We start from the raw sequence: 25,675 nt of genomic DNA on the forward strand, positions 1-25,675 counted from the left end.
GTAGTTGTGGCGCATGGGCTTAGCTGCTCCGTGGCATGTGGGATCTTCCCGGACCAGGGCTTGAACCCGTGTCCCCTGCATTGGCAGGCGGATTCTTAACCACTGCGCCACCAGGGAAGTCCTCTCAGGTTCTTTATATCCTTTGGCTCCCACAGCTCGAGTATGTTGGGCATACTTTTCGTCTCATTTCCACAAAGTGGCTGCCTTGGCACCACACAGCATATCCTATAACCATATTCAAAAGCAAGAACCAAAGATATGCTTCCTTTTCTCTCTCTCTCTCTCACATCAGGAATACTTCCCAGGGGTTTCCTGGCCTCAGTAGACTTCTTAAGCAATGATGCACTGAAGCCAGTTTGTGTGTGCTTGTGAAAGCAGATTATTACATTTTCTAGATCTTGTGATCTCGTTGCTAAACACTGCCACCTTGAAATCGGTCATGGTGGGAGCATTTATTTATACCACGGAACATGGTAAATGCTACACATCAAGACTTTTTCCCCCAGGAAAGTGATTTACCAGCACACAATTTGCCTTTAATTCTCATTTATCAGAACCAGATGATATGGCCACTGCTGGCTTAAGGAAGTCTGAGAAAGTGAGTATCTGTCATTTTCAGCCTCTCTCAAGGGAGGTGGACTTCGTTAGCCAGCAAGGAAAGGGAGAGTTGGGGAAGCAACCAATGGTGTTTAACACTAATGTCGCCCAATGGTGGGAACTTTTTGTAATCACTTAAAAGAATATCTTCAAAGAATGCCAGAAGACAGAGTGCTGTGGTCTCAGTGGTAGGATGGACTGAGCTCTAGCAGTTGACATGGTAATTACGATAAGAGGTGGGGGCCAGGGCTTTCGAATCCATAGCTGGGGGCCTAGTAAGGATGTGGCCTCAGCAACTTCCTGTAACCACAATGGGGGGCTGCCTGGACACAGGGCTGTGAGCAGCCAGAGGACATGTGGCTTGGGGCGGATGCTGAAGGGAAGGGAGGAGCCCTGCGTGCGGTCTCAGAGGGTAGTAGAGGTGTTCCCTGAAGAAGAGCCAACGAAGGAAGGCCTGCCGTCCTTGACCAAGAACTCCTTGCTGACCAGGCCATGGATGGCCATGATCCTGAGGAGTCCGTGGCGAAACTTCTGGCCAATGAAGACGTAGATGAGAGGATTGAGGCAGCTGTGGAGGAAGCCCAGGATCTCGGTGGCATCCAGGGCCCGGCCGATGTCATTGCGGCGCTCACAGGTCTCCGCGATCACCCGGAGCCTCATGAGAGTGTCTGCAACCAGGACCAGGTTGTAGGGCAACCAGCAGAGCAGGAAGACGAGCACGACAGCAAAGATGACCCGCATGGCACGGTGCTTCTGCCCCATGTGGGCCGCAAAGAGCGTGCGCAGGGTGAGTCCGTAGCAGATGAGCATGACCAGCAGGGGCAGGAGGAAGCCAAAGGTCTGGGGCAGGACCCGCATCACCATCCGCCACTTCGTTGTATTGGCACCCATGTCCTCGTAGCAGACTGCGCTGGAATAGGGTGGGTGGATGGCCCTTCGGAAGACGAAGATGGGCAGGGCCAGGATCAAGGACAGAATCCAGATGCCTAAACATATGAACCTGACCCAGTGCCGCTTCTGGGTCAGCATGCGTGTGGCATGGACAATGGCCAGGTAGCGGTCCACGCTGATGCAGGCCAGCAGTAGAATACCACTGTAGAAGTTGACTTCCTTCAGGAGTGAGACCACCTTGCACAGGGCTGTGCCAAAGATCCAGCCCTTTGCCTTGGAGGTGGCCCAGACAGGCAAGGTCAGGGCGAAGAGCAGGTCAGCCATGGCCAGGTTCAGTAGGTAGACATCGGTGACGGAGCGGCCCACCCGGCTGTATAAGATGACCAGCATCACCAGGGAGTTTCCCAGGAGGCTCAGCAGGAAGACCAGGGCATAGATGACGACCACGGCATACTTGTTGATATCCAGAGATTCCGGGTGGCACGGGGCAGAGTCTGGTAGAATAGAGGGCAGGTCAGTGTTGTAACTGTAATTACCAAAATCTTCGTCACTGTAGTTTTCCCAGTTAAATCCTTCCATATTTGCAGTCAACTTAATGTCTGGCCTAGAGAAGAGAGACGAGGGTTACTGCACAATAAATCTCCCCAGATTCTAGTCTGTCTGCTCACAACATTTAGATAGGATTCTTTGTGTTAGCTTGTATATTACACGGAAGTAACTTTCGCTTCAAGAAATGGCCAGAGCACTAAGATTTTGGAGACATATTTAGTAAAAAATGATACATTTCACAAAAAGTGTCTAGTTCCCTTCCACATCAGAGAGAGGTTCTTATCACTTTCCATAACCCTGCTATCACCCAAACCACTGTTGAAACTTCCCCTTGGATAATCCCTACAGAACATGTCTTGGATCCTCGGTAGCGGGCATCTCTGACTACTGAGGCTGATTTTAATGTCAGAAACATGAGGTACCATTCAGTTCTCAATCTGCGGCACTAAGCAGGCAATCCAATTGTGTTAGATCCCTAGGAAAAGATCATCAAGGCTTGACTATAAACCTAAGAGATGAGTCCCTTTGTCCAACTTTCTGAAAGTTATTTTAAAAGAAGTATTCTGGCAAAACAGTCTGAGTGATAGCAGCATGGAGTTTCAGGATGCTAGAGCTAAGAGAAAGTTGACTCCACTAGTACAGCCCAGCATTTTTCTGCTGAGATGCGTGGGGCCTGCTCTGGGCATACTGGTGTAGTTTGAAAAAAATATATTAAAAATCAAAAGCAGGTGGCTGACTGATTCTCCACATGGGTGGAAATGTAACAGATTATCTTGGGAGCTCTGAACAGGCACGTTTTGCCATGTAGGGGTGAGCAGAGAAAGGCAGTATGTTCCCAGCCTAAGGAGGAGGGGCAGCAGGCAGCAGAGAAGGCAGGTGGAGACACACGATCCTTGTTTTGGTGGCTTTCAAGTCCTGCTGGGGACCCTTCCTGCCTTGCTAGTGAGTGCCTTCTTCCAAACCTGACTCTCCAGCACACCTAGCTAACCTCTGTGGGCTCTGCCCTTGTTACGGGGGTAGCAGAGAGCCTTCTTTTGGGGGAAGCTTCAGCCACCCTGAAAGATTATCCCAGTTTGCAAAGAGGAAGTAAAGTGACCAGCTACTGAATTAGCTTCCTTTTGAACCACAAAATATATCAGCATCATACCATTTCTTTATAACAAGATACGGCCATCCTGTTACCCTATGCCAGTCTGTAGCCCACCTCAACATGGAACCCAGTGTTAAAGTGAAGAACATAAAGTAAAAAGGCTCAGGACCTACCTCACACTCACTAGCATGATCGTAATTTAAAAAGGACTGTAACGATGGTGATGAGGATGTGAAGAAGTTGAACCCCTCATACATTGCTGGTGGGAATGTAAAATGGTGCAGTTGCTTTGGAAAACGGTTTGGCAATTGTTAAGAAAGCTAAATGTAGAGTTACCATACGACCCAGTGATTCCACTCCTAGTATACCCAAGAGAATAGAAAAGTGGAAGTAACCCAAATGTCCATCAACTGATAAACGGATAAGCAAATTGTGGTATACACATACAAGGGAACATTATTCAATCATAAAAATTAATGAAGGGCTTCCCTGGTGGCGCAGTGGTTGAGAGTCCGCCTGCTAATGCAGGGGACGCGGGTTCGTGCCCCAGTCCGGGAAGATCCCACGTGCCGCGGAGCGGCTGGGCCCGTGAGCCATGGCCGCTGAGCCTGCGCGTCCGGAGCCTGTGCTCCACAACGGGAGAGGCCACGACAGTGAGAGGCCCGTGTACCGGAAATATAAAAAATAAAAAAAATAATGAAGTACTGATACAGGCTACAACATGGATGAACCTTGAAAACATTATTCTAAGTGAAAAAAGCCAGACACAAAAGGCTTCATACTGTATGATTCCATGTATGTGAAACGTCCAGAAGAGGCAAATTGTTAGAGACAAAAAGTAGATTAGTGGTTGCCAGGGGCTGGGGGCGGGGGAGTGTTACTGAGTACAGGGTTTCTTTTTGGGGTGATGAAAGTGCTCTGGAATTAGACAGTGGCAATGATTATACAATTTTGTGAATATAGATATTCCTCAACTTATGGTGGGGTGATGTCCCAGTAAACCTATCATAAGTTGACAATATCCTAAGTTGAAAATGCGTTTAATACACCTAACCTACTGAACATCATAGAGTAGCCTAGCCTACCTTGTACGTGCTCAGAACACTTACATTAGCCTACAGTTGTGGAAAATCATCTAACACAAAACCTATTTTACAATAAAGTGTGGAATACCTCAAGTAATTTATTGAATACTATACTGAAAGTGAAAAATAGAGTGGTTGCTTGTATGGGTAAAGAATGGCTGTAAGTGTATCAGTTCTTTATCCTCACGCTTGCATGGCCACTGCCCAGCATCATGAGAGAGTATCCTATTGTACATTGCTAGCCTGGGCAAAGATCAAAATTCAAAATTCCAAGTATAGCTTCTAGCTAAGGAGTATCACTTTTGCACCATCGTAAAGTTGAAAAATTTTAAGTTGAACCATTGTAAATTGGGGACCATCCGTATAAAAAACCCCACTGAATTGTATACTGTAAATTGGTGACATTTTTCAAAAAGTTTTTTATTGAAGTATAGTTGATTTACAATGTTGTGTTAGTTTCAGGTGCACTGCAAAGTGACTCAGTTACACATACACATTACCTTCTCCTTCAGATTCTTTTCCATTATAGGTTATCACAAGACACTGAATAGAGCTCCCCATGCTATGCAATAGGTCCCTGTTGTTTATCCATTCTACACACAGTAGTGCGTATCAGTTAATCCCAAACTCCTAATCCATCCCTTTCCCCTCCATTTCCCCTTTGGTAACAATAAATTTGTTTTCAATGTCTGTGAGTCTCTTTCTGTTTTTTTTTTTTTTTTTTTTTTAGCAGTATGCGGGCCTCTCACTGTCGTGGCCTCTCCCGCTGCAGAGCACAGGCTCCGGACGCGCAGGCTCAGCGGCCGTGGCTCACGGGCCCAGCTGCTCCGCGGCATGTGGGATCTTCCCGGACAGGGGCACGAACCCATGTCCCTTGCATCGGCAGGCGGACCCTCAACCACTGCACCACCAGGGAAGCCCTCCTTCTGTTTTTTAAATAAGTTCATTTGTATCATTTTTTTAGATTCCACATATAAGTGATATCATGTGATATTTGTCTTTCTCTGTCTGACTTACTTCACTTAGTACGATAATTTCTAGGTCCATCCATGTTGCTTCAAATGACATTTTCCATTCTTTTTTATGGCTGAGTAGTATTCCACTGTGTGTGTGTATGTGTGTGTGTTTGTGTATGCACATAAGATGACTTTTATAGTATGTGAATTATATCTCAATTTAAAAAGATTAATCAAAGGTATATAGGCTTGCAAAGGAGACACAAACATTAAAACAACAATATCATCATCAACAACAACAAAGGTCCTAGGAAGCTTTTCTCTTTAGCAGAAGAAACTGTTACTGTCAATCATACATAGCAAAAAAAAAGCTAAGTGAGGTTAGGGAAACTGGAGAAACAATGCCCCTTTTCCCTAGAGTGAGAGAATTCTTAGCCTTCACCTTCCTGAGAAGGTATTTCTCCCCTAAGTGATGAGAGCCAGATAAATTGCCTTCTCAGATAGAGCAGATTAGATCAGTCTGTGAACCTAAACGATGTGATGATAAGGATGGGGCCCAGTCCGGTCAGGAGGCAGGGACGGTAGTGAGAGAGGCGGACAGTACAGCTGGCTCAACCAGTGCTGCTGACAAAACCTGCGTGAAATCACTGACTCTGCAGCCCCAAGGTCAAGAGCAAGTTTGCTCAGAAGCCCAGGGTAATGTCTAATGAAGTCACAAGGTGGGTCACTTCCGGGAGCAGATGATCAGAGATGTTCTTAAGGGAACCCGTGACCTAAGAGAAGACCACGTGGCTTTGCGAGTGGTTACAGAGCATGATGGGTGCAGAGAGCTTGTGCCCTTAGAGAGGAGAACCCCACATTTACAAGCATCGGCCACGAGAAGGCAGAGCTGTGGCTCTCTCAGAAGAAGCAGCAACAGCGAAGCATGTTTCACAGACAAGTTCTCATTCTGGATAATCCAGTGCTCGGCTGTGCCGGAGCTGGGCTGGAGGTGTACAGGCGAACTCCCGCTCCCAGACGTGAAGGCTCAGCTTGAGGGTCCAGAGGGAGACCATGCAAGTTAGGACAGAAGGAAGAGAACTCAGAAACGGGAACCAGGCCAGGGCAATGACCTCCAGCCACTGGAGGGTGAGGGAGGGGAATGTTTCGCTGTTGTTTGGTTGGTTTTTAATTTACCAGTCTCTGGTGAGGATGTTTTGACGTTAAAGGGAGAAACTAAGGGAAGGGAGATACACATCTGAGACCTGCTTTGTGCCTCACGGGTACATGGTCTCGTTCGGCAGTTATAAGTAGACAGTCACAGCAAGGCTCAGAAACCAGCCTGTGGTCACAGAGTCTCTTAGCGCCGCAGTCCGGATTCCAACTAGGCATGAATGGCTTCACATGCTATTTTCAGTCTACAGATATACTTCTCACACACACAAAAAAATCACAGCATGTATCAAATATAGCTGTAAGCTAAGTTCTTGAGATATCATGAAGCTAACCTGGCTCTGGTTCGCTCCCATTGTTTGATGTTTTGTGCATTGCTTTCTTTGCTATTCCTTAGGCCCAGAACGAGAGAAACAGCCCTCACAGGAATCAGAAACCAAATGCCCTTGAACTGACTGGCCCCTGCTGATCACCCAGTCATGTTCTCGGTAACCGAGCAGGAGAGCCCCTCAGTGAATGGAACTGCCAGCCCCTTAATGACTCATGATAGTTCAAAACCTCATGGAAAGGATGATTCTAATTTACTTCATGAAAATGCTACATTTACAAAAGCCCAAACGTTTAAGGCAATCTTTTTAACAACGGCAACGCAATAACAACAACAAAGGTTATTTGTATACAATTCCAGTGTCCTTTCTCTCTAGAAATATAACCCACACATATTTACATTTAGTATAGGGGAAGAGGGCCCCAGTAGTATCTGGATCTTCCTCAGACCCAACCCTAGCCAAGGCAGGGAGAGCCGGCTGGGTCCGCAAGAGAAGGCGGTGGGCAGCCGGTTGCCCTAGGTGCTTGTTGGACAGAGGTGTAGGGAAGAGGGGCAGAACCTCTCCCTTTGGGGATAGGGAGGCCTAGAGAAAGAATGGAGAGACTGAGGAGTGTGGGGATAAATGGAGGGGATAAATGGAGGCTGGGTGTCAAGGGGGGACAGAGAACAGAGACATTCTGGAAGGGTGTTCCAAGACTTACCAGGATTCTGGGCTTGTCACCTGTGGGACACCTCCAGGAAGGCAGATGTGCCTGACACAGAGGGCGGCGGTGGTGAGAACACAGTGGAGGAAGTGAGTGGTGGATTAGATTGCTCAACTCTGGGGTGGAGCCCCTGAGGGTGCGGGATGCCTTTGATAGCTTGAAGAATTAATTCCCAGGTCAACTCTTTGATAACTAGTAGTCATTTTATTAACTGGCAGAGTTCACACTGGGAAGGGGCCTGTGGGGTTTTCTAGCCAATCTTTCCATTTCACAGATGAGGAAACTGAGGCCCACCCAAAGGAAGTAGTTGGCCCAGGACAGCACGGATTGCTCTTATCTTTGCCCCGAGCTCAGCAGCCCCTGGCTCTTTCAGCCACCCTGTCTGACTCTCCCCACAATCCAGCTGTCTCGGGCATCCCACGCTTACAACCCAGCAGCACTACTGCTCTTAAACATCTTTCCCATCTCAAAGGGGAACAGCTCTTTAAGGCAACAGAAACGGAACTAGCTTCTGGTGCGCCTGGTGGCTTTCTTCCCTGGACTTAATGCCTCTTGTCTCCACCCCATTCACCCTGGGCATCCTTAAAGCCTCACAGATTCCTTCTCCATGCCACACCCCTTTGAGAACTCCCACCCCCAAATGGGGGCCCGGTTCCACCTCACCTGGTCTTTCACCTCCCTCCCCAACCATCTGCTCTGACCGCATGCCTCTCTTAGGGCATTGCTATTTTTTCTTAGCTTGTCCACTTGGAATTGGATCTGCAGTAGCTACTACCTTTGGAACCAAGACCATCTAATTTGGAAAGAAAGCCATTTGGTAAAAGTTAAAATCCCACCCAAGTTCAAATACAGTTTTGAAAACAGTGTTGAGTGACACCAAGAATATATTTTGTCACATTTGCTGTTGATAATAATTGAAAGGATAAATCCAGGCACAGCAGTGAACACTAATTCACTGCTCCCTCCTAAGCCCCCACCCCAGTGATTGATGCCTCAGTCCCCTCCTCTACTCCTTACCCTGACCTGTTGCTCCATGCATCCCAGGGCCCACACAGTGCTCAAAGCCTGTGGCAAACTCATCTAAGCTGCCTACCCCCAGGAAAGAGCCTTTGAGTCTAGCTATTTAGCAAACGTTCTTTGTCACCTTTCTCTTTTCCATTGTGGAGAATACAGTGACTCCTTGCCAGGTGATGCTAAACCCAGGCAAAGGCCCAGGACACACAGAGAGAGGCCATGAGAACAGCAGTTAAGAACTCTGCTAGCCTAGCAACTCTGGGCAAGCGACTTTTCCTTTCTGAGTCTCAGTTTACTCATCTGTAAAATGAGGCCAATGATAGAATCTAACTAATTGGGTCGTGCTGAGGATGAAATGGGGGATTACCTGTAAAGCCCTTAAGACACATATAAAGCACGATGTTAGCACTTATTGATGTGATTATTATTACTGAAATAGTTAATTAACTAATAGCATGGGTTCTCTCCTACTACATCCCCAAGCGAGAGAAAGCATCGGGTCTGCTTTCGGGGCTGACTTCCAGGTACATCTTAATTTGCTTTAACCTGAATAGCAATAGTCGCATTAGCTCTAACGTCGAGTGCCTGCTAAGGCCTAGCTTCCAGGGAAAGTGCTTTTCAGAATCTGTATCATTTAATCCTCACAACAACCCCATGGAGTGTGCACTTTCTGAATGAGGAAACTAAGACTCCGGAGTTAGGCAACTTACCTAGAGTGACGCAGAAGAACTGACTTTTAAGCAGTTTTTGAGACTTTTTTTTTTTTAATCTGACTTCAAATCTGCTATTGTGTCCACTGCTGTGTGGGGCTGAGCTCCACTAAGTACCCCTCTGTCCCAGACAACTGGGTGTGCAAAGGACAGCCCAGATTTGACATTTCCTAACCATCCTACTTCTTGATTTTCATTAGATTGATTTCATTTCCACTGAGCCCACAGCAGGTCTATCAATGGTGGGGTGAATACAGAACTGGCATCCAGTCCTGATTCTGCTGTTAATGGTCGGGGTGAGCTTGGGCAGGTCATTTCCCTCTGTGCCTCAATGTGGTCCCCTGGAAAATGAGATTAGCCACATGCGGCTACTTAAATTTAATATGTTTGTAAATGCACTTCATATTTATATTTAAAGTGCATCATACTGTGCACTTAAAAAATTTATTTATTTTTGGCTGCGTTGGGTCTTCGTTGCTGCACGTGGGCTTTCTCTAGTTGTGGCTAGCAGGGGCTACTCTTCGTTGTTGTGTGCAGGCTTCTCAATGTGATGGCTTCTCTTGTTGCAGAGCTCAGGCTCTAGGCATGTGAGCTTCAGTAGCTGTGGCATGCAGGCTCAGTAGTTGTGGCACATGGGCTTAGTTGCTCTGCAGCACATGGGATCTTTCTGGACCAGGGCTTGAACCCGTGTCCCTTGCATTGGCAGGCAGATTCTTAACCACTGCACCACCACGGAAGTCCCTTAAATTTAAACTGATTAAAATAAAATAAAAATTTAGTTTCTCATCTCAAGTGCTCAATAGCTACATGTGACTAGTGGCTACTATATTGGAAAGTGCAGACACAGGACATTTCCATTACTGTAGAAAGTTCATTTGTACCGTGCTGTCTTGGTGCAGACTTATTTTGTTTCTGCAATTCACCACCTCAGTTCTCAGGGCACTCAAAGGAGGAGACTGAAGTTTCCAAATTCCTTCTATCAGAAATAGTCCCCAGCAGCCCGAAGACCGAACTGCTCACCTACCTGTTGTTGCTGCTACGGCTGCTGTGTTATGGGAGTGGCCACTGATGCCTCCTCTGTGACTCAGGGCTTGATAGCTGTCACACGTGTTGGACAGGAAAAAAGCAAAGCAGCCTTTACGTGGAAAGTTGTGACCCAGGGCTGCTGAGGGGGAAATCCAGGAGGCCCACCAGGGGAGGTGTTCCTGCAGAGGAGCAACGAGGTCTGTTCTGGGACTCTGACTGAAGGCCAAGCCTCCTCCTGGCAATTGTGTAACGAGAGCTGGGAATTTTCATGCCTTCTTGTCTAATGGCTTCTGCAAGAGTCTGCCAGTCTGAAGGTGGAGGTTTACCTAGTCTACCTCTGTCTCGTTTTCAACGTACACCTCCTTCTTTACAAGGGAGATGCAGGCAACCCTAGCCCCCAGCTGACACGTAAGCCTGAATTTGTGTGTACACTTTCTTCCTTCCTTCTAGGAGCAGCGTGAGAAGTGTCCTTCCTTCTCTTTCGGTCCTGCACCTGGCTGTGGGACCCCACTGCATCTCACGTCCTTGAAGTTCTTGCCTTGCGCACCCTCTGCTTCTCAACCACCTCTTTCCCTGAACTTGCATATGTCTTTCTCTCCCTCCCTCTGTTCTAGAACTCCTTTAGCGACCACTCCCCCTGGGCCCTCCATTTCACAGGCAAGCTTCTTGAAAAAGCAGTGAGCAGTTGCCTTTTCCACTTTGCCAACTTCTTGTTCACTGTTCAACCCACTGCAACCAGCTTCCTGCCCACTGTACTGAGGAAACAGCTTTTGCCAGTGTTCCCAGTGACCTAGGGTTGCTAAATCCAGTAAACTCTTTTCTTAAATAAAGCTGTTTTAATATTATAAAAATAAACTGTGCATATTGTAAAGAAAACAGGTGGTAAAAAGCATATAAATTAAAATGTGATTCTCTTCCATCCTTCTGTTCATCTGTATCTTGTGAATATTTTTCCAGACTTCCCCCATGCACATACAAACATGTTTTTTCCTTCTTTAATAAAATACTATTTAACTAGTTATATTGTTCTGCACTTTAACCATGTATCATGTACCTATTTCACATCAGTACATATAGATCCATCTTACTCTTTTCAGTGATGACATAATGGCCCATGGCAAGGACATAACCTGACTTATTTGATAATTACCTTATAGATGAATATTTAGGTTCTCACTATGAACATTTTTGGATATTGGTCTTTGGAAACTTGTACGAGTGTTTCAGTAGCTTAAGTATAATTTTGCTGGGTCATAACTGTGCATGTTGATATGTTGATAAATACTACTCATTGCACTTCAAAAAGACTGTTGCAGGGCTTCCCTGGTGGCGCAGTGGTTGAGAGTCCGCCTGCCGATGCAGGGGACACGGGTTCGTGCCCCGGTCCGGGAAGATCCCACATGCCGCGGAGCGGCTGGGCCCGTGAGCCATGGCCGCTGAGCCTGCGCGTCCGGAGCCTGTGCTCCGCAACGGGAGAGGTCACAACAGTGAGAGGCCCGCGTACTGCAAAAAAAAAAAGACTGTTGCAGTGTATTCTCCTATTACCAATTTATAAAAGGGCCTGTTACCCTGTCTACTCATACTGTCTCATACTTGTCAATCATGGTAAAATACCTTCTCCCAGCCTGCAGTATGCTTTTTAACTGTATTTACCGTGAAATGGATACCGTTCAAGCCTTATCTTATTTGATCTCTGAACCATTTAACCCCACTGATCCCATTGTTTTCTTATTGCTCAGAGAACTTCTCTTGGTCTTATTTGTTACTTTTCTTCTCAATTCATTCCTCAAATAGGCATGTTCCTCAGAGTCTGCCTCGGTCCTCTTCTCTACCTGTTCTCCCTAGACTAGTCCTCCTGCCTCCTTGGCTTCAGCCCCAACCCAGTATGTGCCAGTGTCTCCCACACCTGTAGTTCTCAGCTTCTCTTCTAAGCTTCTCTTTAAGCTCAAATTCTTACATTTAATCACTTCCTGAATCTCCCCTGAGGTCCCACAGATGCTGCAAACTCAACATGTAGAAAACCGGTCTCACGGAATTCCCTGACATGGGTGCCCCTCCTCCTTAACCCAGAAACAGGCGTGCCCCTCACGCTTGCCTTGCTCTTCCTCTCCACGGACGCCATCTCCTTAACATCTCCCTTGATTATCTCTTCCTCACCGTCTTCACTGATGGTGTTAGGTCCCGCTTTATTTTCTCTTGCCTAAACTACTGCGTTCATCATGGGATGGCTGTGATTTCAGAGCTAGACTGTCTGTGTTAGGATCCCAGCAATGTCAGTGGTTGTAGACCTCAGGCAAGTTATTTCATCTCACTGGACTCAGTTTCATCATCTGTAAAATGGGGATAATGGGAGCACCCACTGCATAGAATTGTCATGTGGATTAAATGAGTCTATATTTACAAAGCAGTTAGCATGGTGCTTTGGTTGCTTCTGCTACTTCTACTACCAACACTACCAGACCACTATTTTCCTAAATGCTCTCTGTGTCAAGTCTTTCCTCCCTCAATCCATCCCCCACTCTCTACCAGAACCATCTTCCTAAAATGTGAATTTGAGGGAATTACCTGGTAGTCCAGCGGTTAAGACTCGGCGCTTTCACTGTGGTGGGCCTGGGTTCGATCCCTGATTGAGGAAATAAGATCCAACAAGCCGCACGGTGTGGCCAAAAAAAAAAAAAAGTGAATTTGATCACCCTCTTTCCCTCTTGCAACCCTTCAAAGACTCCCGTTGCCCTCAGGCAGAGTCAAATTCCTGCTATGGCACCTGGCGCCCCTGCATCTGACCCTGTGTGATTCTCCAGACTTATTTCAGGCCATGCCCTCTTGTATCCTTAACTCTGGCCACAGGGAACGACCTGCAGTTCCCCCTCAGAGCTGTTCTGGTTCCGCTTGGGCCTGGGCACTCATTTCCCTTTTCCTCATCCCCACCCTCTTGGGCTGGCCAGCTCTCTCTCCTTTCCAGTTCAGCCCAGTCGTCACATCCATGCATTGCCGCCCCCCTCTGTGCTCCTCTGCATCCCCGGGGTTACCTCTACAATGGCATCAATTTCGGGGCTTTACAATCATCAGTTTGGCTGCTTCCTCCTCCTTGATGTGAGGTTCTTGAAAGCAGGGATTTCATATATATAGATATATATAGATAGATAGATATATGAAATTTTCGTCTCCCCAAACCAGACACACACAGTGTTTGGCAAACCCTAGGTGCTTGATATCATTTTGTTGAGCACTTAATGAACTGACAAAGTGAGGAAACCAATGTACATTAGTGCATCCGAGTGACATCTAATTTAAAGAAATAATTATGTCGCCCATATTTCCCAGGGCACCCCCAGCCTGTGAGCACAAATGAAGTCACGTCAACAGCGATAACCCAGATTGCACTGTTTCAGACCCCGTGTGTTCATGCAGGGCTTACCCCCGCCCCGTAGAATGTGCCCCAGGAATTTGGGAGAGTCTGTTGGAGGTGTCCCTCAGGTGCTCCTCTGGTACTGCTGGGCTAGACGTGTGCTCTGGACTCACCACTGGGGGACTGGTGCCCTTTCAGTGCCACGCTCTGGGATAGTCTATGGTGACCCTTGTGGAACCTTCTGCCGGAGGGTCCCTAGAGTCGAATGAGCTTCCCAATATCTTTGTGGAGCTTCTGTGCTCTCCATTGGACTTGGTGGGGACTCCTTGGGGGGCAGTGTTGAGCTAGAGGCTGGCCTTCAGCATTGCCCTTCCATCCCTCCCAAACAGGGGGTGAAGGTCAAGCTCCCCCATTCCTGGCCCCTGATTTCCTCCTGAGTTCTGGTCCAGGAGCATCTTGCTACCTCGTAGAACACAGACTTCAGAACACAGACTTCAGCTAGGTCCCCTCTCCCCCATCAGTTCCTCAGGTAAGTCTGAACTCCATGCTGGAGTTCCTACTAGAGTATGATATATTCTGCCGTAATAAGAACCTGCCCTAATAAAAGTATCTGAGCAAGTCGAACCTCCAGAAAGGGACCGCTGTCCTTTAGGGCAGGGGTGATTCTATTGCCTTGATTGCTCCGGGAGCCCCAGCTCTGCCCCTTACTCCCTCCATCCCTGCCCCCCACCTCGTAGCTGCCTTTGATAAGGAGAAGTTCTCACCAGCTCTCCAGGGCAGGAACTGCTGTTACAAAACTCTTCCTCTTGAGATGGTAATGGGATGCAACTTTGGGCAGCCTACCCCAAGGGGCGGTGCATGGGCTCTGGTCAGATTGACAGGGTTGCCCAACCGCTGCAGAGGCTTTGGCAGAGGCTTTGGCAGTCTGCGTGAGGCAGAGGGGACAGAGATAGCATGCATGCCTCTTTGGGACCACAAAGTCTGCCCTGGAGCCCAGCTAGGGCAGCTAATCGCCTTGTCATACAGTGGGGCCCACACTTCTTCTGAAACAGCGTTGTCAAAAGCACCACAACTGGGTGACCACTGAATGACCATAATTCGTGTAAGACTTCTTGGGCAGTCAGGGGATATGATCTTGTACCATGGAGCTAAATGAGTCCTCATCAACTGTCTTTAATATTAAAGTCTAGCTGAGTAAGCACTGCACAGAGAGTTACCTAGATCAGCCCCTTCTTCTGGGTGCTCACAACTTGGGACCCATCAAGTCAGCATAGTGGCTGGAAGGGAAGGGCAGAGAGGCTCAAGCCTCCCCTCCTGCCCACCAAACCAGACACCCTGGGGAGTAACTGGGACTCCCACACTCTCTTGGTGGGAAGGTACAACGTACAATCTCTTTGGGAAATAACTCAGCCATTTCTTTTTTTCTTTTCTTTTTTTTTTGTGGTACGTGGGCCTCTCACTGTTGTGGCCTCTCCCGCTGTGGAGCACAGCCTCTGGAAGCGCAGGCTCAGCGGCCATGGCTCACGGGCCCAGCCGCTCCGCGGCATGTGGGATCTTCCCGGACCGGGGCACGAACCCGTGTTCCCTGCATCGGCAGGCAGACTCCCAACCGCTGCGCCACCAGGGAAGCCCTCAGCCATTTCTTAAAAGTTAAACATACACCTACCATACCACCTCGCCATTTCATTTCCTAGGCATTTACCCAAGAGGAATAAAGGTATACGTCTATACAAAGATTTGTACACAGGTGAAGATGGGAAACTTATTTGTAATAGCCTGGAATTAGAAACAACTCAAGTATCAACAACAGGTGAATGTGTAAATAAATTGGGATATATCCATGTAGTGGAATACTACTCAACCGTAAAAAGGAACTTGATATATGCTACGACACGGATGATAAAATAATTATGCCAAGTGAAAGAGGGCAGATAATAAGGAGTACATACTGTATGATTCCATTTATACAAAATTCTAGAAAATGCAAACTAGTCTCTAATGACAGAAAGCAAGTAAGTGGTTGCCCGGGGATGGGGAGAGGTGGGGGGAGGGAGAGATGACAAAGGGCACAAGGAAACGGGGCTGACAGATGTGTCTATTATTTTGAATATGGTGATGGCTTCAGGGTGTATATTAAAGGCAAAACTCATCAGACTGTACTCATCATGTTTATGTGAAGTGTATTATACGTTAATAGTACCTAAAGAAAGCTGTTAAGAATGAAAGCAGACCTCCGAAGGAGACTGCAGACAGGAAGCTCCCGTGTATCATGAAGGATGGGCTGGCTGAGAAGGGAGTGCAGAGGAGAAACGTCAGGGCCACCGGGCCTTATTCTTGGACAAGGACTTTGAGCCTGCAGGGACTTTAGAGAGGATGGTGCCCACTCCCTCATGTTATGGAAAAAGCCTGACAGCTTTGCCAAAGCCACCCAGTGGGATCCCAGCAGGATTAGAACCTCTTTCCTGACTGCCAGCCCGGCTCCTTCCATCCTCCACACCACGGTCTGTCCTCTCAAGTGCTGTCCACCTTAGATGGCCAACTTCTAGAAAGCAGGACTGGTCAGACCAGAGGGCTGGGAAGGGCCGAGGGGACGGCTGACCAGGTGGGGTGGGTGGGTCTCAGTCAGAGGACCTGGGCTTCTCTCCTCTGGGAGCAGGGTGGGCAGTGGCACTCCTTCTTCTTAAAATCCACAGAGCAGGCATGGCAAACCAGGCCTCCGCAGAGCCTGGGGAGCAGAAGCGGAAGAGTGGGTATGTGTGGGTGCGTATGGGGGAGGGGGTCAATGGGGTTCGAGCATCTTTGTGTCCACCTGTGTGTTTCCCATCTCCCAGCAGAATGGCCCTGGGTCTATCTCAGGAGGCCTTCCCTTTCCTAAAAGGGGTCCCAATGTCCCACCCCTCCAGGGTCCTCTGACTCCAAATGGCAGGTTCTCCTGACAGCCCACTGTCATCTCTCTTGCTGTTTGTCCTGCCACTGTGTTTCCAGGGCAAGGTGAGGGAAGCAGATTCCTCTGTACAGGAAATCCCTTCCCTGATGAGATTAGCTGATCGATTAATCAGTCTATTTGTGGAAGGGTTACCCAGTCCCGTCTTCCAGATGCCATTCCTTGTCTGCCCCCTTTCCACTGTTCTTGTTCACGTCTCTGCAAGGTGTCGGGTAAAATGAGTAGCCAGCTTTAAGTGGCCTTTCATAAATGCCTATTTCCTGTGTCCCTCCCTTCCCTGGAGTGGGCAGCGGGCCGTGGGCTGGTGGAAACTGGGTTGTCCCAGAGGAAGGATTCTGTACCCCCCCACACACACCCATTACCTGCACAGGTACCGCCGAGACAGCCGACTAAAGATCTTGTTGCAGACAACACAGCATCCAGGGGCCAAGGAAGAGAGATGCTGGACCTTCTGCCACAGGTTATCCTTCTCTCTGATGGGTGGGTGGAGGTGAACACACACACACACACACACACACACACACACACATACACACAAGACAGAAATATGGAAATGCACAGATGGAGAGATGGAGAGGGACAGAAAGAGATACACAGAAACAAAGAAGAGAGAGACAGAGAGGGAGTCACACAGAGATATACACATAAAGAGACCAAAAGAGATGAGAGACAGTGGAGCAGAAAGAGACAAAGAAATGGAGAGGGAGACAAAGAGGGATGGAGAGACAGACACTCAGAGAGAAAAAAAGGAAGTCAGGGAGTTGGAGAAGGAGACAGAGACACACAGAGAAGCAGACAGGGAGATCAATGTCGAGGGAGAGAGAAAGACACAGGGGAAAAGATGCAGAGACAGACAGGGACAGAGACACAGACAGAGAGGGAGACAAATATGGAGAAAGATGGAGAGACCAAGAAAGAGACATAGTGATGGAGAAAGACATGTAACACACGTAGTTACATATGTTTATGCTCCTGCAAAACTATCCCATTTTTTAAAAGAATGTTTAGGAATATGGGTTGTTCAACATTTTTATCAAAATGACATACACACGTACGATTTAAAAATCGAGCAGTATGGAAGGACTTATATCAAAAGGCAATAGATATACCTCCTTCCCATACTCAGTGGCAAACCACTTCTTACATGCTTTAGCTTTTTCTCCTTGATATTATTTCCATATTTAAGTAATATGCTCATATTCCTCCTCCGTGATTTATCAAGAAAGAACATCTTCCATAGAGCTCCTTGATATCACAAGGAGCACACCCTTAATTAACTTCCTAAGAAGGGCAGTGTGCGAGGTGAATTTTATGTGACCTGTCTATCTGAAAAAATGTCTTTCCTCTGTCACCTCCCCAACTTGCTTCCTAGTTTGGCTGGATATAGAATTCTAGGGCAAAAGCCAGCTTTTCTCAGAACTTGAAAGCATTACACCATTGAGTCTTAACATTTGAGGATATGGGTTATTTATTACCATCCTCACTAACTCCTCCTCCTTCTTCCCAGTGCAGTTATATCCCCATTTTTGGTTCCTCTATTGGTTACTGTTGGAATTTTACAGAATATACTCACACATTTATTTCTCACTCATTCATTGACTATAGATAGCATCATACGACTGCCATTCTGTACTACGATGGTGCCAGCATCCCTGCTCTTCAGCTTTCCTCCTTCTCAACCTCCTATCTTATCTATTCCTGCAACATCCAATGTGGTAGCCACTAGCCACATGCGGCTATTTAGATGTATATTTAACTTTTTATTTTATTAATTTTTAAATTTAATGATTCTTTAAATTCTACAGTACTTTACAATTTTCAAAAGTTTCACACACATGATTTCATGTAATCCCATAATAACCCCCTTTAAAAAAAATCCCCTACCCCTATATTGTCCCTTCCCCCTTTCCTTTCCCCACTGGTAACCACTAGTTTGTTCTCTGTATCTGTTAGTCTGCTTCTTTTTGTTTAATTCACTAGTTTGTTGTGTTTTTTAGATTCCACATATAAGTGATATCAGGTGTATATTTAACTTAATTAAAGTTAAATAAAGTTAAAACTTCAGTTGCACCAGCCATTGAGGTACTCAATCGCTATGTGGGACTAGTAGCTACCATATCGGACAGGGCAAAATCAGGACATTTCCATCTTCACAGAAATTCCTGTTGGATTCTGTTCTATACTTAATATTGTTTAGGTGGTAACATTTAGGTTTGTTCTATAATTATGATTGTTTTCTGTGCTTTGCCTTTAGGTTGATTCCAATACTGAAAAAAATCAATGAAAAGTATTTACATTATCAGACAATGTATAAGCACATTGCATCAACTGAAGCTAAGATGTAACATTTCCCTTCTTGGAAATTTTCTGTTTTTCTAGGACTTTCTAATTGCCTTTCTTTGCTCTTTGCATGACTTGCCTTTAACATAGCCTAATCCCCCATGCCCCTAATTCTTCATCATATCAGATAGTCTTCTAATGCTCTTCTCCCCTGAGACCTCCCTCCTGGGCCCTCAATACTTCTGCTATAGCCTGAACTGACTGCTTCCTGGGCTTGCTGCCCCCTTGTCATCTTGGGAATTCCCTTTTCTTCTCTCATGGGCTAGAGCTACTATTCCCTGAATTCTGCAACTTCTCCATTCTTGGATTATTTCCTTGTTATTTTGGAGCACATCCTTAATTAACTTCCTAAGAAAGGCTGTGTGGGAGGTGAATTTTATGTGACCTATCTGAAAAAATGTCTTTCCTCTATCACTTCCCCACTTGCTTCCTAGTTTGGCTAGATACAGAGTTCTAGGGCAAAAGCCAGTTTTTCTCAGAACTTGAAAGGATTACACCATTGAGTCTTAACGTTTGTTGGGTTCTACTCCTTTTATGAGTGGACCTGTCTTTTAGGATATTCTCCTTATCTTTGTTTTACTGAAATTTCACAATGATGTATCTAGATGTAGTTTACCACCCACCCCTCTCCTTTATTGTGCTGGTCACTCAGTGAAATCTTTAAATCTGAAGATCTATGTCCATCAGAGCTGGGAAAGTGTCTCATATTTCTATCTGATAATCACCTCCTTTTTATTCTTTTCTTTTTTGGAATTCCTGTCAGTTGGAGAAGATATTAGAACTCTTAGATTGATTCTCTATGTCTCTATTTCTCTCACGTCTTCATTTATCTGTGCTTTTATTCTGCTTTCTGAGAAACTGCGTCATCTTTATCTTCTAATCCTAATGAATTAAAAATAATTTCAGTGATCATATTTTTAATTTCCAAGAATGCTTCTCATCTTTTGATGGTCGCTTTTCACAGCATCATGGAAGATGGATCATTTTTGTTTGTTTATCTTTGTCACTCCCCTTTATTTTCTAGCCTCTCTTCAAATGTCTGGGGATCCTTGGCTGTCATTTCACGTTTAAGAAAGAGGTGATCGGGGGCTTCCCTGGTGGCGCAGTGGTTGAGAGTCCGCCTGCCGATGCAGGGGACACAGGTTCGTGCCCCGGTCCGGGAAGATCCCACATGACGTGGAGCGGCTGGGCCCGTGAGCCATGGCCGCTGAGCCTGCGCGTCCGGAGCCTGTGCTCCGCAACGGGAGAGGCCACAACAGTGAGAGGCCCGCGTACCGCGAAAGGAAAAAAAAAAAAGAAAGAAAGAGGTGATAAAAGCTGCTAGAGCTCCAGGGAGTAGAAGGGGATGATTGGAGAGATTGGGTAGCGAGCTACCTGCCACTCCAGACTCTCAAATGCCAGAACGCTCTGCTCTTTTATTTGGGGCTTTCTTTAGAGAAAGACCTTTTAGTTATTTGTCTGGGTGATAGGCCCCTCACTGTTAGATGTTCTGCAGTGGGAGGCAGGCAGAAAGCACGGGTTGTACACTGCTCTTTCTAATGACTTTATCAGTTAATTTTCCTGATTTCTGCCCCTCATCTCACTTCTGCCATCTGTGTTCTTGGTGTCTCTGGGCCCTGAAGTTCTAACTTGGGCTAAATCCAGTATCCACTTTTCCATCTGTTTTCTGGCTTCTGGAAATTAGCTGAAATCTCTCATTTGTGGTTGGCTCCTTCACCTTTCTCTCTGATTATGTTTTATTCTTTTACAGTCATTTTAGTGAGATCTCAGGATGGAGACTGGATAACGTGTGGTCAGTCTACCATCTTGACACAGAAGTCAACCTTCATGCTCCATCATTTTTTTTTTGCTTAAGGCCATATCTTCCACAATGCTTCTGGGAGGAACATTGTGTTATGTGGTTTGGGGCCTTGCGATGAATTTCTTTAGCACTAGGAAAAACATTTGTCTCTCCGGATGAACTGGTATTGTTCCTTTGAATGGACAGTGAAACTTTCTGTGTTTCCCTTTTCCATCCTGCTATCAAGATGTTCAGAGCTAAGTTCTAACCCTAAAACTTCAGGAGTATATATTTTTCATCTTTCATTAAATCTTCTGTTTTTCTTTAACTATATATATGTGTGTGTGTGTGTGTGTGTGTGTGTGTGTGTGTGTGTGTGTATGCACATATACACAATATATATGTCTTATTGTTAGCTACCTTAAATTCTTTTGTGAGATATATAGCTAATTTTTTATTAGCTTCCTCCTGGTTGACAGCTCCTTAAATTTCTTAAATTTAAATTTCAATTAAATTCCTTAAATTCTTTCTTCTTTCCAGGCTGATCTCTCCCTTTTCTCATCTTTAATCACTTGGATATTGTGCAAGACGATTTAGTCCTAGATGATCCCTCAGTAACCTTCCGATTCTAATGGAACCTGAGTCCAATGGTCTCCTATTTCCTGAAGGAGGTGAAAGTATATACATATATATACATATATCTGTGAATTAGCTCCTCACTAGACTGAAGGGTAGAAAGCAGGTTTTACACATTTCATCCATCCTGCAGTGAGCTTAGTGGTTTAGGATTGATCCTGGTGAGCTCAGCCTCTGGAACCCAGGACAGCTGACCCAAGATGGGCCACAGGCCCAATCGTCTGAGGAAGTCCAGTAGGCAGGCAGGTGTAGGACATGCGACTACCTCTTGGTTAACCTATGGGCTCCTTTCCCTTCTCCTAACCTTGGTTGGTGTGTGTGTGTATGTGGGGGTTGGAGGGTAGCTTGCCTTAGAGGCAGAGGACTCTATGCAACTTATATGCTGTGTGTCCTTGGTGGCCAAGCCAGCCTCTCTGGCCATCGGTTTTCTCATCTATAACATGGGAATAGGGACTTCCCTGGTGGTGCAGTGGTTAAGAATCCGCCTGCCAATGCAGGGAACACGGGTTGGAGCCCTGGTCCAGGAAGATCCCACACGCCGCAGAGCAACTAAGCCCGTGCGTCACAGCTGTTGAAGCCCGTGTGCCACAACTACTGAAGCCCGAGCGCCTAGAGCTCGTGCTCCGCAACAAGAGAAGCCACCTGAATGAGAAGCCTGTGCACCACGATGAAGAGTAGCCCCCGCTCGCCGCAAATAGAGGAAGCCCGCACGCAGCAACGAAGACCCAATGCAGCCAAAAATAAATAAAGAAAGAAAGAAAGAAAAGAAAAGAAACGACATGAAGGAAACGTAAATGCATATTCCTAAGTGAAAGAAGCCAATGTGATGCTGTGGAGCAACTAAGCCCGTGCGCCACAACCACTGAGCCTGCGCTCTGGAGCCCGCAAGCCACAACTATTGAGCCCACGTGCTGCAACTATTGAAGCCTGTGTGCCTAGGGCCTGTGCTCTACAACAAGAGAAGCCACAGCAATGAGAAGCCCGCGCACTGCAACGAAGAGTAGCCCCTGCTCGTCATAAGTAAAGAAAGCCCGTGTGCAGCAACGAAGACCCAATGCAGCCAAAAATAAATTTATAAAAAAAAAACAAAGAAGGGAATAACAGCAGGGGATGGCTGAAAGCAGAAAATGAGTTAGTACATACAAAAGGTCCAGAGCTGCTGTACCATGTCCCCCGGTCCCCAGTGTCCCACCCTTACTGAATCAGCTCCAGCACCCGCCTCTTCATGGCCCGGACCAGGTCCCGCTGCCCGCCAAGCTCCTCCTCATGCATGGCACCCTTCCTTTCAGCCTCCTGTTGGTTGTGCTCCAGCTCCGCCTGCAGCCGGGCCCTCTCTTCCTGACACCTGGGCGCAGAAGGAAGACTGAGTTGTGAAGGGAAAAGCGCAGCATGTGTGTCTGAGCTGGGCTGGGCCTCTGCCTGACAGGGAGCCCCACCAGGGAAGCTGGTGATGCCTCCTGCAGCTGAAGTGGGCACACACACACGCACACCACACACCATACATTCACAACACAGCACACACACCACACCCAGCACACATTCACAACACATACAGGCACACACACCACACTAGACACCACGCACGCACACCACACATACAACACAGCACACACACACTACACACACCACAACATATACCACATACCACACACACATCATAACACACATCACACACATGTACATAACACATACCCCCCCCTCCACACACACACCACAGTGAACCAGGCACTGTGTGGCCTGACACCTACAGATTGTCTCTTCATCAACCGTTCAGAGCAGTGAAAACAGGGCCTCGCCTTGCATGTTCCTTTAGAGGGCACAAGCCAACATTTTCATTTGTTTTCCTTCTTTTTCTTTCTTTTTTTTTTAAAACATTTCCATTTTAAAATGTAATTTCCTGGAAGGCATGTTGACAATCCTGGCAGCTCTCTGGGGGGAAGTGGGTGTTTGCGAACCCAGGCCGGACGGACTGTGCCTGCTGAAAACATTTGTGGCGTTTGGGGAAGAGGAGTAAGTGGTGTACGATTTGAAGTGATTTTTTGGCTTTAAAATATTTTGAAAAATTTCATTACATTGTCTTTTCAATTTAAAAAAGTCATCTTAAACATATGGCTTTCTTAAATTTCCCTTTCAGTTTGGGCTTTGAAACTCTTCAGCTCAATTCTTGCCTCTTGCTTTTGTCTTTAGTGGCTTCCTAGAAGGTTCCAAGAAATGTAATGGACTGGAAATAAAAAGGTCCCAACCCCAGGTCCCAGGCTCTTACTCCGTGGCTCAGATGGGCGGGTGTTGCAACGGCGGTGCCCATCCTGTGATCTCTGGATGCTCTCTCTCTCTCTCTCTCTTTCTTGCGCTTGCGCGTGCGCGGGTGTATGTGTGTGTGTGTGTGTGTGTGTGTGTTTGTGTGTGTGTACCCGTGCCCCTGGCTGAGTGTGTTTGAGGGGAAGAGGCTTGACAAGGAATTGAGTTATAATTTAAAAAATTCAGCCATGTAGTATGCTGCAGGGAGGAAAGCTGAGTGGGCCATGAAATCAAACCGACACAGCTAGCCACCAATTCCAAAAAGGCGGGTTCCCGCAGCCTTAGGGAGAAGTGACTTTTAACGAACATTCTAGTCTTCAGCCTCTTCATTTCTTAGTATTAGGATTTCATTTTCCTAAGCTAGTTTACTTGCCCAGTGATCCCAGGGTCTCTGGTGTGGCCAGGCCCTAATGTGACCACTGCGGTTAGTGTGTTTCTTTGTGATAAACCAGTAAGATAATTGTGTGACAGTGACAAAGGTGGGGCCAAGATGCAGAGTTGAGGGGATGCTCAGGAGGTCTTCTTAGACAAGGCGACATTTAAGCAGATCTGAAAGACGAGGAGGTAGCCGTGTAAAGCCAGCCAAGGGCACATGCAAAGTTCTGCAAGTTGGCAAGAACATGGCTTGTTTGAGGAAATGAAAGAAGGGCTAGTGACACTGTAGTTCCCAGAAGGGCACGGCTGGGGAGGCAGGAGGCAAGGTGGGAGGTAGGCAGGGTCCCTCAGGGGCCCCAGAAGGAGTGGAGTTTGATCACAGGGCAAAGGAAGCCATTGAAGCATTTTAAGTATTTAAAGTATATATGGGGGTGACAGACACTCCTAGGGCAGGAGAGGACATGGAAGGAATTAAAAGTCTACTGAGTACCTACTAGGTGCCCGGCATTGAGCTTAGTACTTTATAGCCTTGTTTCATTGAATTTTCACAAATTTATGGGACAGGTGATATGATCATCATTTCACAGGAAAGAAAACAGAGCTTCAGAGAGGGAGTAACACTTGCCCAGGGTCACACAGCTTGATAAGTGAGGGGAGCAAAAATCTGAATGCAGGCCTGTCCAGCTCTAATTTCTTCTTGCCTCCCCACACCTGCATCCACGCAGGGCCCTGATCACCGGTGGTTTGTGGCACCAGGGCTGAGTGGGTAGCAGGTAGGAGAGAGGGGTGGATACTTATGGTCCTGTGGCATGCCTCCAAGGAGCTCAATGCTGCCAGCCAAGGTGGGGGGAAGATTTGATGTTTGCCTAATTCCCCATCTGAGGACCTTCCACTTGTACCTGTCCTAATCCCTTTTGCTTTGAGGTCTAACCCAGAGGGCAGAGGTAACCCATTTGCTTGGAAAGATGGTCTCACAGATCATGTGAGCTGGAAGAGATCCAACCATCTCCTTTTGCAAATCAGGGACCTCAGGCCGAAGAGGGAAGGTCAGTGTCCTGGCGCCCCACAGCCAGACAGCTGGGGAGTGGGTATCAGAAGCCCAAGTGTATTTTTATAGCCCCAAGCTGGTCTGCTCTGGGGCCTGCTGTGTCTCACCTCTGTGTCTAGCCTGGGGCTCTGCACCCCTGCCCACCTTAAGTCTATTCTCCACACCACAGCCAGAGCAGTCCTTCAGAAACCCAAGTCAGACTACGAGAGCCCTCTGCTTCTCCACCACGTGGGAGCCTCTGCTCCAGCCACAGGCCTGCTTGTCCCCAAGCTCATGTCTCCTGGGCCTTTGCATCTGCCAGTCCCCCTGCCTGGAGCACTCCTCTCGAGATACCTGCATGGTTCAGCTCTTCCTGTGGTTGGGATTTCTGCTCAAATGTCACCTCCTCGGACAGGGCTTCCCTGACTCCAATGCTAGATGATTCTCCTGTCCCTCTCTCTCTCTCTCTAGTCCCCACAGGGCCCATGACCACCTGACAGCGTATTTCCATTTGTGGATCTATTGTCTGTCTCCCTACATCTCCCTAGGTGTGTGAGCACAGACATTGCCTGTTCTGTTCCCTTCTGTCCCCTCACGTGGCCATAGCAGAGGCACAGTAAATACTGTTCATTAACCACCTGGGACCCCGTGGCCCTTCTCTTCACTGAAATACCATCACCAGCTCGAAGCCCACGGCCCCTTTCCCAGGGGTGAGGGGTTTGTCTAAGTTCCCTGGATCCCAGGAGGCAGGGGACGCATCCTTGTCCAGGCCTCAGGGGCTTCTGTAACTTACCACCGAATTCCGATGACTCTCTGGTGGGTCC

The 25,675-nt window shown here is 47.2% G+C and overlaps 2 protein-coding genes across 7 annotated transcripts in view; both read right to left on the reverse strand.

Moving 5' to 3' along the window:
- LOC116757057 (C-X-C chemokine receptor type 2) lies at positions 1 to 12,975 on the reverse strand. 4 transcript variants are annotated; one of them, XM_032638378.1, is made up of 2 exons: positions 12,668 to 12,975; positions 1 to 2,092 (listed from the first exon to the last, which is right to left on the reverse strand). In XM_032638378.1, exon 2 carries the CDS (start codon positions 2,065 to 2,067, stop codon positions 1,003 to 1,005), a length of 1,065 nt encoding a protein of 354 aa, XP_032494269.1. In that variant the 5' UTR covers positions 2,068 to 2,092; positions 12,668 to 12,975; the 3' UTR covers positions 1 to 1,002. The 4 variants fall into 4 exon arrangements, with proteins under 4 accessions (XP_032494269.1, XP_032494270.1, XP_032494267.1 ...); XM_032638379.1 differs by lacking the exon at positions 12,668 to 12,975 and adding an exon at positions 10,101 to 10,192; XM_032638376.1 differs by lacking the exon at positions 12,668 to 12,975 and adding an exon at positions 7,350 to 7,938.
- Positions 10,234 to 25,675, reverse strand: part of RUFY4 (RUN and FYVE domain containing 4) — a 26,051-nt gene continuing 10,609 nt past the window's right edge. Inside the window, exons 11-16 of one of the 3 annotated variants that reach the window (XR_004350825.1) lie at positions 22,350 to 22,496; positions 16,758 to 16,868; positions 15,907 to 16,176; positions 14,216 to 14,376; positions 12,668 to 12,725; positions 10,234 to 10,281 (exon numbers count right to left, since the gene is read on the reverse strand). Coding sequence is in view for 2 of the 3 variants with exons in the window: in XM_032638374.1 (XP_032494265.1) it covers positions 16,074 to 16,176; positions 16,758 to 16,868; positions 22,350 to 22,496 (361 nt within the window). In the remaining variant the exon portion in view is untranslated. Of the gene's footprint in view, positions 10,282 to 12,667; positions 12,726 to 14,215; positions 14,377 to 15,077; positions 16,177 to 16,757; positions 16,869 to 22,349; positions 22,497 to 22,742; positions 23,130 to 25,675 lie in introns of those variants that run through there. The other 2 variants (XM_032638374.1, XM_032638375.1) reach the window with 2 other exon arrangements.

Source organism: Phocoena sinus, chromosome 7 (assembly GCF_008692025.1).
Source record: "Phocoena sinus isolate mPhoSin1 chromosome 7, mPhoSin1.pri, whole genome shotgun sequence".
NCBI classification, from domain to species: domain Eukaryota; kingdom Metazoa; phylum Chordata; class Mammalia; order Artiodactyla; family Phocoenidae; genus Phocoena; species Phocoena sinus.